Source organism: Danio aesculapii, chromosome 7, assembly GCF_903798145.1.
Source record: "Danio aesculapii chromosome 7, fDanAes4.1, whole genome shotgun sequence".
Taxonomy (NCBI): domain Eukaryota; kingdom Metazoa; phylum Chordata; class Actinopteri; order Cypriniformes; family Danionidae; genus Danio; species Danio aesculapii.
In genome coordinates this window covers 68540455-68554173 of record NC_079441.1, presented here as the reverse complement: position 1 = coordinate 68554173, position 13719 = coordinate 68540455, and the positions used below count along the sequence as shown (strand labels likewise).

Sequence of the window (13719 nt, the reverse complement as noted above, 5' to 3'; positions counted from 1 at the left end):
ATGGATAGAGAGAGAGAAATAAACCCAGACTTTATATATTTTAATAATATATGTACTTATATTAATAGATGGATGGATAGAGAGAGAGAAATAAACCCAGACTTTATATATTTTAATAATATATGTACTTATATTAATAGATGGATGGATAGAGAGAGAGAAATAAACCCAGACTTTATATATTTTAATAATATATGTACTTATATTAATAGATAGATGGATGAATGGACAGAAATAAACCCAGACTTTATATATTTTAATAATATATGTACTCATATTATTAGATAGATGGATAGATAGACAGAAATAAACCCAGACTTATATATTTTAATAATATATGTATTTTAGAACCAAATATGCTTGTATTTATTTCTTCAAAGTCGAATATTCAACAATGCATATTCAGTTAATATAGAAGTGATCAAAATGACAGAATCTTACAGACGTACACAATTCCAGACACCACATCAGAATTTTTCCAGTAGCCTATTAGGATTTTGTGAATTAGGGGAAAAACACACGCATATAAACATTATAACTAACATAAAGATCATAACTACTAAAATCTCTAATACAGTTCTTAAATGTCATGTGTCTGGTCGAACACACAAATCAAATGCAGTAAAGTAATAAATACATGTATGGAGAACACAGAGTAGTGTACGTTACATTTATATTGTAACGCAAGACAGTCTTCTGACTTAGAAAAGATCTGACAGGAACAGGTCATGTGAACATCAGCAGAAAACTAACCACACTACAATACAGTACAGACGGGAGAAACCAACAAAACAACTGAACCAATTCCTTCGCAAAATCATTCACTGTTTCAAAGTGTTCGAAGCACCATTCTAGTGACGCCTGCTGGTCAATACCGTGTAAATGCAACAAAAACAAAACAAAGTTGGCCTTTTCAACCAAACGTTCAAGGAACGCCACTTTCTTTCTGTTTTGCAAATACACACAATTTACAAATTCCTTTAAGAAGAGTTAAAGAGTGGAATTTTACCATTTTTTTTAATCCATTCAGCCGATCTCCAGGTCTGACTGGAGTACTTTTAGCTTAGCATAAATCATTGAATCAGATTAGACCATTAGCATCTCACTCAGAAATGACCAAAGAGTTTTAATTAATTTTTATATTTAAAGCTTGACTTTTTAGTTATATTGTGTGAAAATTTTGAAATTATGGACATATTTGTGAGAGAAAAAATAAAAAAGCGTTCCTTCTTCCCCAGAATGAGAGTATAATTCCTATATCAGCCAAGAAAATAGCTTTTTTTGTTTTCAGTCAGTCTTTGTATGTGATGTAACTACAAAAGGACCAAGCTTTAAATACCTAAATTATCAAAACTCTTCTTTGAATTTTTTTTACTAAGATACAATATACACTACCTGACAAAAATCATATCACCTTCTCAAGTTTTAGGAACAACAAATAATAAGTTGACTTCTAGTTGATCATTTAGTATCAGAAGCGGCTTATATAAAGGGCAAAGACCTCTAGATTGCGCTTATTTTACCACAGTAAAATATGATCATGCCTTGATTTTTAATTATTTAATTAGAACAGTAAGGTCTGACTTTGCTTGGACAAAAGTCTTGTCACTTAACAGAAATAATGTCCAGTATAGAATATAAAGTCATGGTGCAGTGGAAACAGAATGAATATCGTGTCTGACTCCATCATGAGTTTGGAGGACTGCATCCATACATCTCTGCAATGACTCAAATCACTGATTAATAAAGTCATCTGGAACAGCAAAGAAAGCGTTCTTGCAGGACTCCCAGAGCTCATCAAGATTCTTTAGATTCATCTTCAATGCCTCCTCCTCCATCTTACCCCAGACATGCTCAATAATGTTCATGTCTGGTGACTGGGCTGGCCAATCCTGGAGCACCTTGACCTTCTTTGCTTTCAGGAGCTTTGATGTGGAGGCTGAGGTATGAGAAGGAGCGCTATCCTGCTGAAGAATTTGCCCTCTCCTGCGGTTTGTAATGTAATGGGCAGCACAAATGTCTTGATACCTCAGGCTGTTGATGTTGCCATCCGCTCTTCAGATCTCTTGCTCGCCCCAATACTGAATGTAACCCCAAACCATGATTTTTCCTTCAACAAACTTGACTGATTTCTAAGAGAATCTTGGCTCCAAATGGGTTCCCGTTGGTCTTCTGCAGTATTTGTGATGATTGGGATGCAGCTCAACAGATGATTCATCTGAAAAATCCACCTTCTGCCACTTTGCACATCATCAACTAGAAGTCAAGTTATTATTAACTGCTCTTACAACTGTGGTCAACGACAAGGCTTTTGTGTACAAAGATGTGAATAGACTCAAAATGCTAATTAATTAACTCTAGAGGAGTTTTAAAATGAGCACATTTGCAAAAAAAAAAGGATTAGAAATGTCATTTAATCCATCTTTTTTGCTTTGTTTTTGTTGCGTTTACACAGTTTTGACCTGCAGAGGTTCCAAACATGGTGTTTCCAACATTTCGAAACAGCGAATCTTTTAAATTGAAAGCATAATTGAAGTATAAAGTTGTTTGTTCCATTGTAGGCTCTGCAAAACCGACCAACAAGAGACTGTCCAGAATGGGAATCTCCGTCTCAGCGAGTTGCGTTCCGCCACGTTTGTGGACAAATGCAAAAAGCGCATAACGTAAACCAATGCAAATCACCACAGATAAAGCCCCAGTTTATACTTATACCTTTCAGAACATCCTCAAAAATAACTGGACAAACACCTAGATAGCTTTATGAGTGTGTGTGTGTGTGTGAGAAGCTGGAAATATTCATCCCATAATGCTCTGGGACATATCTAGGAGGTCGACGCAGTGGCGCAGTAGGTAGTGCTGTCGCCTCACAGCAAGAAGGTCGCTGGGTCAAGCCTCGGCTGGGTTAGTCAGCGTTTCTGTGTGGAGTTTGCATGTTCTCCCTGCATTCATGTAGGGATGCTCTGGTTTCCCCCACATTCCAAAGACATGCGGTAGAGGTGAGTTGGAAAGGCTAAATTGTCCGTAGTGTATGAATGTGAATGAGTGTGTATGGATGTTTCCCAGACATGGGTTGCGGCTGGAAGGGCATCCGCTGTGTAAAACATGCTGGATGAGTTGGCGGTTCATTCCGCTGTGGCGACCCCGGATTAATAAAGGGACTACGCCGAAAAGAAAATGAGTGAATGAATATATCTAGGAGTGACAGGGTATCAACTAGCTGCCGTGAGAAAATGAAATAAATATGGTTTTCTTCGTTATTTGTTGTGTGTGAGCACTTACGGTTTATTTCTGACAAGTGTAGCTCGTATATAATACAATGAATCAACAAAGTCAATGTCAATCAGGCTCCCTTGTCATAAATACCCAGAATGCACTGCGCTGTAATGACACATTCATATTCTCTATTAACCAGCATTATTATTATTGTTACAAACGTCTCGTTAAAGCATCATCAAACTGGTAAAACTGACCCGAGATCAGGTCAAATCTACAAAACCTGTTCAGTGATTCGCCACTAGGGGGCGATCTGAATGAAGCTGTGTGATCCGAGTGGATTTTATGGTATTCCACATTTCCAACACTGAATTTTCTAAATGTTTTGAAGCATTGTTAGCGTAAAAGCTTCGTCTACTGAAATCACGTTTGATACACTCCGAACCACTGACCCGAAACTAAAGATTGCTTAAGTTTTGGAAGTCATTCCTCCAGCAATGTCACTTGACAATAACAGAGGCACACTTAGTAGTAGGCATCCCAGTGTTGTGGTCAGTGGATTTGAGTGTAACACACATAGCGATGTCCTTTTCCTCTCTGACAGTCTCGGATCTGCCATCGGCTCTTCCTCCACACCAGGACGCACCTCCTCGTCTCCTTCTTCTTCTGGTTTTTCGGCGGGTTTCGTCTCCAGTTGGTGTAAGTGACCGATTCACCATCCATCCACTCCCAGCGGCCCCTGCTTTCTCCATCATGCAGACCTGCAGTTCAGCACACACACACACACACACACACACACATCAGTTCTGTCAAACAAATCGGTCATTCATTGATTCATTTATTTTCTTTTCAACTTAAATCCTTTATTAATCTGGGGTTGCCACAGCGGAATGAACCGCCAACTTATCCAGCATATGTTTTACACAGCGGATGCCCTTCCAGCTGCAACCCAGTACTGGGAAACACCCATACACGATGGCCAGTTTACCTTATTCAATTCATGTGTTTGGACTGTGGGGGATACCGGAGCACCCGGCGGAAACCCACACCAACATGAGGAGAACATGCAAACTCCACACAGAAACGCCAACTGACCCAGTCAGGGCTCGGACCTTATATATAGTTATATATAAATAATTCTTTTTCCAGTCGATCTAAAAGAAATAAAGCTTTCTCTATAAGAAAAGGTTTAAATTAGGTTAAAGGTGCAGTAGGTGATCTGCCACAATGCTAACAGGTTTGCATAATATCTTTGAAACACAGTCCCTCCCCTGCCGTCCAAAGCCACGCCTCCTGAAACACCAACGCGCGCACCTTAAAGATGACAGCAGACAACCCTCTCTCACGTGCTGTCCTAAAGCGACTCTTCATAGTGATTGGCTGGAGGCGTGCAGGAATTACACTTATTACTAAGCCATATTTACATGCTGTTTCAGAGTGAATATTCAAAGTAGCATGGTAAGCAATATAGGGAGCGCATCACAGGCTGTCATTGTTCAAAAACCGATGTGAATATAATCCCAACGTCAGCTCAGTAAAGCAGGCTAGGTGGAACAGCGATATTTACTGATGTTTCGTTGTTTGACTAAATAAAATCGACATTATCGATGCTGTAAAAGGTCCTTATGAAACTGAAAATAGTCACATCAATCTTTCGCCAGAAGATTTCAGTGGCTGAACATCACTTCTGTGCATATAACCTATTCATAACAACACAATCAACAGCAGCTTTGGGGGACTAAAATAGTTTAAAACAGAACATGACCTGTCTAACAGAAATACTTCAGCCATGGTGTCGTCCTTCCTCCAGCGAGCAAAACTAACTCCAATAATGATTCAGGATTTTATAAAGTTTTGAGTCAGCACTTGTTTTTACCACTCTTTCTCTCTCTCTCTCTCTCTCTTGTGTGCATATGAATGCACAGCGAGTGTGTTCGCGCTAATGGCTAATGGTGCACAATTGTACAAATCTACTTTGTTGACAGACAGTTTGGGCTACTTATTAGAGTTATGGGATATATAAAAATACATTTAGATCATTTACTTTAATCGTTACTATTGGAATGTGAAGATACTTTCAACCAACACAACAAAAAAAGTTTCTGAAGACAATCACCTACTGCACCTTTAAGATGAGTTTATTTTCAGGAAAAAATTATTTGACTTTTTAAATTTAATAAATTTAATATATATATATTTTTTATGTATTTCCCTGCTTTTAATTTCTGAATTACATTATTTTATTATTATTATTTGAAAAAGAATGGGGGTGACGCAGTGGCGCAGTAGGTAGTGCTGTCGCCTCACAGCAAGAGGGTGGCTGGTTCGAGACTCAGCTGGGTCAGTTGGCATTTCTGTGTGGAGTTTGCATGTTCTCCCTGCATTTGCGTGGGTTTCCTCCGGGTGATCCGGTTTCCCCCACAGTCCAAAGACATGTGGTACAGGTGCACTGGGTAGGCTAAATTGTCCGTAGTGTATGAGTGTGAGTGAGTGTGTATAATTGCAGAGATGGGTTGTGGCCGGAAGGGCATCCGCTGCGTAAAATATGTGCTGGATAAGTTGGCGGTTCATTCCGCTGTGGCAACCCCTGGATTAATAAAGGGACTGAGCCGAAAAGAAAATGAATGAATGAAAATTTCACAAGAGGGCGAATAATTTTATCTTCAACTGTTGATATGTAAGTATCTTTGTATTTTATGTACAGAATGTTTGTGTATGTATACTGTTTACACATAATAATTATACACAAATTATTTGAATTGCAAATAACCATGATTAACGGTTTGCCTGCACTAGTGTGAATTAAGTTACCAATCCAGAAAGGTTTCCTCTGACTGAAGTCCCACAGCCAGGCCATGTGTGCTTTAGACTGAACACTGACCAGATGACCATTGAACCTGGAAAAAAACACAAGTATTGGGTTAAACACGGCCTGGAATATAATAAAAAAAAAGACAACATACAACTTAAAACTTTTAAAAACATTAAAGCAATTAAGCAAAAATTATTTCATAAGGGGTTTAAACACAGTTGTGTGGCAACAGTGTGTGAATATCACCAGCTTCTAATGGTAAAAATTTGTTATATTTGTTATAATCACACTTGATAAGAACAGTCTGCAGAAACACTTTGATTGACATTCTCCCTTTGTACATGTCATCGGAGGGGGAAAGCCCCGCCCATTAGTGACGATCTCTCTCTCATTAGCATAAACAGCCCTGATTGAGAAGCAGCAGGTGAAAACTCGTGATGATCTCTCTCATTAGCATAAACAGCCCTGAGTGATAAGCAGCAGGTAAAAACTCTAAAGGCGGACGACTGCTTCTCACTCAGGGCTGTTTATGCTAATGAGAGAGAGATCGTCACTAATGGGCGGGGCTTTCCCCCTCCGATGACATGTACAAAGGGAGAATGTCAAAGTGTTTCTGCAGAAGCTACTAAAAGGATTATAAATGAACATTGGTGTCTCAATTGAATGATGCATTCTGAGACACTTCTTTTGACATTTTCAGTTTTTCATAGAGATAACATTACTGTTTTGAATCTGCCACTACACTAACACACAGGCATCTGTAGCCCCGCCCTCTTTTAAAAAGAGCACAATCTCATATGAATTTAAAGCGACAGTAACTAAAACGGATTGGATTGGGTTGGTGTCAGGATGAAAGTGATGATGGTTGGGGAGTCGCGGAAGAAAGTGAAGAGCGTGTGAGGAAAGGGATCGGTAAAATGAGGTGCCCAAATTAAGCCAACATAGACTCATTCTGAAAACGTAGCCCTACAGACGTTTCTGGAGACCGCGAATTATACAGCCAGAGGTACGTATGGCTGCATTTCATTTTTTAAACGAACGCTATGAGGTGGTATGACGCCATTCCTTTTTGCGCTTACCAGCTGCTTACCTCCGTATGGATGGCTTTCCGGCTGTAACCAGTTTGTCCCGTTAGCTCGCCGTGTATGTTGGCGGACTTGAGACGCAGAAAGGAGTTGACCATGACGACGGGGTTCGAGTCCGGTGAAGAACGGTTCCAGAAAGCAGGTAAGACAAAAACAGAATCCAAAAAATAAAATAAACAAGTAAATAACTTATTTAAAGAGTGAGAATGTGGTAAAATCTGCAAACGTGGTAAAAATCAGACGAGGGCTTTTGTTTTTTCTGGACTGCTTTTGAAATGTGTTGGTTGGGTTTAGGGAAGTGGGTGGGCGGGTCAATCGATAAAATTGGTTGGTTTTAGGGAAGGGGGAGGGTGGGTCAGTCGATCGGTCAGTCAGTCATTCAGTCAGTCAAACAGTCAGTCAACAGCGGCCTCTGGTGGGTTTACGCGAGAACAGCAGGTACGAATGGCACTCACGAGAGAAATTTGAGATCTGAAAAAGTGGACAAAGAGGTCTCGTGTGGATTCACGAAAACAAAAACTGCAGAAAAACGTGCTGCCGGGACGTATTTCGCGGTCTCCAGAAACGCATGTAGAGGTACATTTTCAGAATGAGCCTGGGTTAAATTAAGCCCTGCCTGAAAGACATGCATAAAAAAGCAAAATAATTATAAAATATAAACAAAAGCATTGTTTTTAATAAGGGAGCAAAGCTTTTTCGAAAGCAAAAACAAAGTTTATTCAAAATTATATTAATTTTCTTTTAATATAACCAATTTTTTGAAAAATTAACATGTTGAGAACTTTTAAATGTCAAAATACTTATAAAATTGACTATGAAGTTATATTAGTTAAAAAAAAACTTGGGTGTAAAATATATTAATACATTTCTTTTGAAGTACATGTACACTTACTAGTTATTTAGCAAGATAATCAGCCTAAAGTGCAATTTAAAGGCAATCAGAATTTAGTAGTCAATGGAAAAACAATTACTTCGTAAGGGGGCTAATAATATTGACTAAAACACTTTAAAAATCTAAAAACTGCTTTTATTCCAGCCAAACTAAAACAAATAAGACTTTCTCCAAAAGAAAAAATATTATAGGAAATACTGTGAAAATGTCTGTGCTCTGTTGAACATCACTTGAGAAACATTTGAAAAGGAATACAAATTTCACAGGAGGGCAGGACAGGACATTTTGACTTCAACTGTACATGTAGGTTTCATTATTTTGTTGTTGTTGTTGTTGTTGTTGTTATTATTATATGAACAAATGAGTTCATATAATAACAAATTTTTCGGTCCATTAGTTAATTTATTTACTGACATGAACAAATTATTAGTAATAAATTTATTACCGTATTTATTCTTGCTTGTTAGCGTTAATGATATGTTAACTCACAGTGCATTAACTAATGTTTACAAGCACAACTCTAGATTTTAAGAATGCTTTAGTTAATATTGAACTATGATTAATAAATGCTTTACAAGATTATTAATACTTGGTTAATCTTAGTAAATACATAAACTAATGGATCATTATTCTAAAGTGTTACCAATGATTGTTGTGTAGAAATTCTGGTACCTCTCTCTGCAGGCCCGCGCCGCAGTGCTCCATGACGCTTTACGCTCTGAGCTCAGTAAATAACAGTTATTACTATGGTACGTCCATCCCTGAGGACATTTCTGCGCTTTCACAGTCTAAAAACACAAGAAAATGTTTGATGAAGAGCAGAAACTGAAGGTTCAGTGATTCCTCTATTATTAAACACAGCATCTGTGAATGACCTCGTTAGTGGGGGTCCAGGGCCTCCAGGAGCCCCCATCACAGCGAAACAGTCGACCAGAGCTCTGGTTATAATGCAGGAGACCTGAGAGATCTGGAGAACAGCGCTTGTAGGATGCCTGAGAGAGAAACCGGCCACAAACGAGAAGAGATTACACTATTCAATTATTCAGTACAGTTTCCTGCAGCGATACACACAAAATGGTATTAAAATGTAATTATTTTAATTACAATAATTAATGAATAATTTACTACACTGTAAAAAAATATCTGTTAATGAACAGTTTCCATATTTTGTGATTTATTTTCCGTTTATTTACAGTTGTGAATTGCATTATGGGATGTTGATCTCTGCTCTGTCGACCCTTGATGTTAAAAATTCAACTCTACAGTTTAACGAAGTGACTTTTATTGACTTTTTAGCAATTTGAAGTAATATGATGTGTGTTGAACTGAAGCAGCTAATATAAATATGCAATAAGGAAGGGCAGAGATTTGCTCTCTAACTGCTGAGAGATTTCAGCTGCTGTCTGGGCTTTCACTGCCTTTCTACACCTTCCTTTCTTCATGTGTTCAATCCGTCATTTCATTTTATTACACATAACTTCATTTGTAAACTAATTAGATTTGGGGTGGTTTTCCCATACATGTATTTCTTTGGTTGTTATCAACATCTGGTAAAAATTTCAAGTCAACAGTAACTTTAGAAATATTTTTTCTGTGAAAAATGGTGATCGTTTGACTAATTGTTTGACAATTTTACAATAAAATACCACATATTTAATTATTGTGGCCACAAATTAAAAATGCGTCCCCTCATTTTAATTAAAAAGGTCCCCAATAAATCAGCTCTGGCCTATATACTGTACTGTAAACCCCGCTGTTGTCATTACTAAAGATTTTAAGTTAATATGACTTGACATTACTTAAAATACCAAGTTTTGGCATCAGACTTAAACAGGTGTGTTTAATTTACTCATTAGGCAGCAAAAAACTTTTAATTAATATTTTAAGTTCTCCGAACTTAACATTTTAATTTCTTTAAACGATTCACCATGTCTCTGTTTAAAATGATTGGTTGTGCTTTAAATTCTGCCTTGAAAACTGAGCTGATTGGTCGATATGTTATATGACACAACGTGGCCAATTTGCATTTAAGTTATCTGTACTTAAACATTTAAGTTATCTGTACATAAACATTTAAGTTATCTGTACTCAAACATTTAAGTTATCTGTACTTAAACATTTAAGTTATCTGTACATAAACATTTAAGTTATCTGTACTTAAACATTTAAGTTATCTGTACATAAACATTCAAGTTATCTGTACTTAAACATTTAAGTTATCTGTACTTAAACATTTAAGTTATCTGTACTTAAACATTTAAGTTATCTGTACATAAACATTTAAGTTATCTGTACTTAAACATTTAAGTTATCTGTACATAAACATTCAAGTTATCTGTACTTAAACATTTAAGTTATCTGTACATAAACATTCAAGTTATCTGTACTTAAACATTTAAGTTATCTGTACTTAAACATTTAAGTTATCTGTACTTAAACATTTAAGTTATCTGTACATAAACATTTAAGTTATCTGTACTTAAACATTTAAGTTATCTGTACATAAACATTCAAGTTATCTGTACTTAAACATTTAAGTTATCTGTACTTAAACATTTAAGTTATCTGTACTTAAACATTTAAGTTATCTGTACATAAACATTCAAGTTATCTGTACATAAACATTCAAGTTATCTGTACTTAAACACTTAAGTTATCTGTACTTAAACATTTAAGTTATCTGTACATAAACATTTAAGTTATCTGTACATAAACATTTAAGTTATCTGTACTTAAACACTTAAGTTATCTGTACTTAAACATTTAAGTTATCTGTACATAAACATTTAAGTTATCTGTACATAAACATTTAAGTTATCTGTACTTAAACATTTAAGTTATCTGTACTTAAACATTTAAGTTATCTGTACTTAAACATTTTTTAATTTTTATAATTCAATGAAGAGACTACATTTGGTCAACTATTAACTGAGTTGTCGATTTTTTTCACTACTCAAAGGAACTGAGGGAATCACTTTCCTCAAATAAATTGAGTAGTCTCAACTTATTAGGGTTTACAGTGTGTATGCTCGTGCAAACCCTTCATACCCTGACACAATGCCTGTACTGTTTTTCCAATACTGTGAATTTGGATGCACTACAGGCCTCTCATCTACATTTACTCATTTAGCAGACACTTTCATCCACAGTGACTTACAAGTAAGAATAAAAGAAGCACTTCTGATCATTAAATAGATCATATAAATGCTATCACACATTTTTGTTGAAGCACACTAAGTATGACAACATACTATACTGTAGAGATGTGTTATTTTGGACACAGCGTCCCTCCTGAATCTCTCACCTGAGTGTGTGTGCGCTGCAGGAGTCTGCTGCTGATGTGTGTGGAGGTTTGCTGTGGTTTAGTCTGGACAGAAAGAAGACGCTGCTGCCCCCTGCTGCTGACCTGAGCCTCTGCCCGTCTGTCAGTCCTGGAGGCCGATTCATCCTCCTCCACCGCCATCGACACCAAACCATGATACTGTCAGCCAATCACATTATAATGATTCTTAGTTTTTTTATTTCTTATGCTTATTGTATTGCATGTTTCTTTTATTTCTGCTTACTCTATATAAAGCACTTGAATTTGCAACTACTTTAACTATACTTTTACGGTTTTTCTCAATTGCTTTGGCACATTTTTAAAAACAGTCTTAATATTCTCTAAACGCTGAGCACAAATGTCAAAACTGTTTGCTGGAACTTCAGAAATGTATTGCATGCCTGCAATATGTAGTTACTCCCCCAAAATATTCCATTCATGCTTCAAAAGCTAGTCATTGTGTCAGTAATTTGGCCACCAAAACATTAAGGGCTCTATTTTACCAATCCCAGGGCGCAAAAGCAATAAGGACATGTCAGAATCCACTTTTGCTATTTTAAGGACGGATAACTAAGCTCTGCGGCGCATGGTCTAACAGGGTTGAGCTTATTCTCTTAATGAGTTCTGGGTGTGTTTTGAGAATAAACCAATTAGAGTCTCGTCTCTCATTCCCTTTAAGAGTCAGTTACGTCGAGCCATGGTGCATTTGCTGTTTACATGGCGGACTTTGTAAGTGGAAAAACTGATCGCATCACTAGCGAGAAAACAGTTAAACAGAGCATCTGCAGCGAGAGGATAAAGAATGAGCCTCTTTCAATCGGCTTGTACTTTCACTTTCTCTATTTAGTGGATAAGGAAACGTGTAGTACGCATAGACATTCATTAGCCTACATTAATTTCATTTGTTAAGCGCAAAGATTAGTTTCAAAACTATTTCTAAATTCAGTTCAAATTTCCAGCAAACGAGTAAATGAACAATAATAATGAAGTGTGGTCAAAAAAACATCAGTTACATCCAAACACACATGATATGCCCCATATATGGTCTAAAACCTGACAGGTGGACAAATCTAAGCTTGTTTTTAATACAACAAATATATATATATATATATATATATATATATATATATATGCATATTATAAATAATACTGCTAATAATAATAACATTATACAAAAGCAAATTGCCATAAATAAACTGAAAAAGATGAAGGCATGGAGGCAGTCATTTGTATATATTTATGTAGAAAATAATTTTTGTCATATTTTAATACTTTAATTCTTTTTCATTTGTAAAGATGTTTGTGTATTGATGTACATCCTGCGTGTTTTAAGCGATGTGTAACCGAGGTGCACAACTAACGCGCTCTGTGCTGGACTTTAGACCTGCTCTCTGCTGGTCTGTTGCGCAGTATTTTAGTTCCTCAAATTAGCAATGCGCCTTAACACACCTCTTTTCTGTTCTGTGTGTCGGAAAACGGGAAAATTAAGGTTGCACTGGTCTGAAAATAGCAACACATCGGGGCAAACACGTCTTGCGCCTTATTGCGCAGGGTGTATGATAGGGGCCAAAGTGTATTTATCATCGTGTGAGCCACACTGCTCAAAAAGATTAGTTGTTTTTTCACCATGACAGGCAACCATGGAAATTAAGGTTCAAAAGTCTGATATCTGTTGAGTCAATAGTACATAGAAAAGATAACAAATAAATGAACATTTGTATTTATACAGCACATTTATTTGTGTACAAATGTGTTACATGCAAAGTGCAATCTTGCTTGTCCAATTGCTGTATTGTATATTTCATATTTCTTGTGTTACCCCACAAATACACGAAAAACTACAAAAATCATCCATGAAAACAGTTATTCTTGGTGGACATCCTGTCGCTCTTGTTGACCTTGCCAGAAATTACACTTCCACATGCATGTTACTGCAGTTCAGGATTGTGAATATAGTGATCGTGCTGTGGGCAATCTCTCTCTCTCTCTCTCTCTCTCTCTCTCTCTCTGTATATATATATATATATGGATAGATAACGCAAATTATATTGCAACTAGAGGCAACTATTTGCCAATGTAGCAGACATTACAAACAAAGTCAACATCAGATATTTATTGTGTAAGCATGTGCATACACAAATGTTTGATAATTTAATAAACAGTTTTGAGTGTGATGGTTCACACAATAAAAAATGATTGAGATGCTGTGAAGAGTTTGACAGTTGAAATGAGAATTGAGACAATTGTGCTTACTGTTTGCACACATGTGCCAAAGCATTTGCAATTTGCTTAAATCAATAAGAAATGCCACTCTGAAGTAAACAATAAGCTAACATTTCAGAGATCTAAACTTTTGAAAAATAAAATATTATATAGAGAATTGAGCGAAAACAAT

The 13719-nt window shown here is 36.6% G+C and overlaps 1 protein-coding gene across 1 annotated transcript in view; it reads right to left on the bottom strand.

The window, feature by feature from the left end:
• Nucleotides 1-338: 338 nt before the first annotated feature.
• Nucleotides 339-13719, bottom strand: part of frem1a (Fras1 related extracellular matrix 1a) — a 65987-nt gene continuing 52606 nt past the window's right edge. The window contains exons 32-36 of the mRNA XM_056462409.1: nt 11307-11483; nt 8878-8994; nt 8675-8790; nt 6025-6110; nt 339-3974 (exon numbers count right to left, since the gene is read on the bottom strand). Coding sequence (XP_056318384.1) covers nt 3766-3974; nt 6025-6110; nt 8675-8790; nt 8878-8994; nt 11307-11483 — 705 coding nt within the window. The 3' untranslated portion in view covers nt 339-3765. The remainder of the gene's footprint in view (nt 3975-6024; nt 6111-8674; nt 8791-8877; nt 8995-11306; nt 11484-13719) is intronic.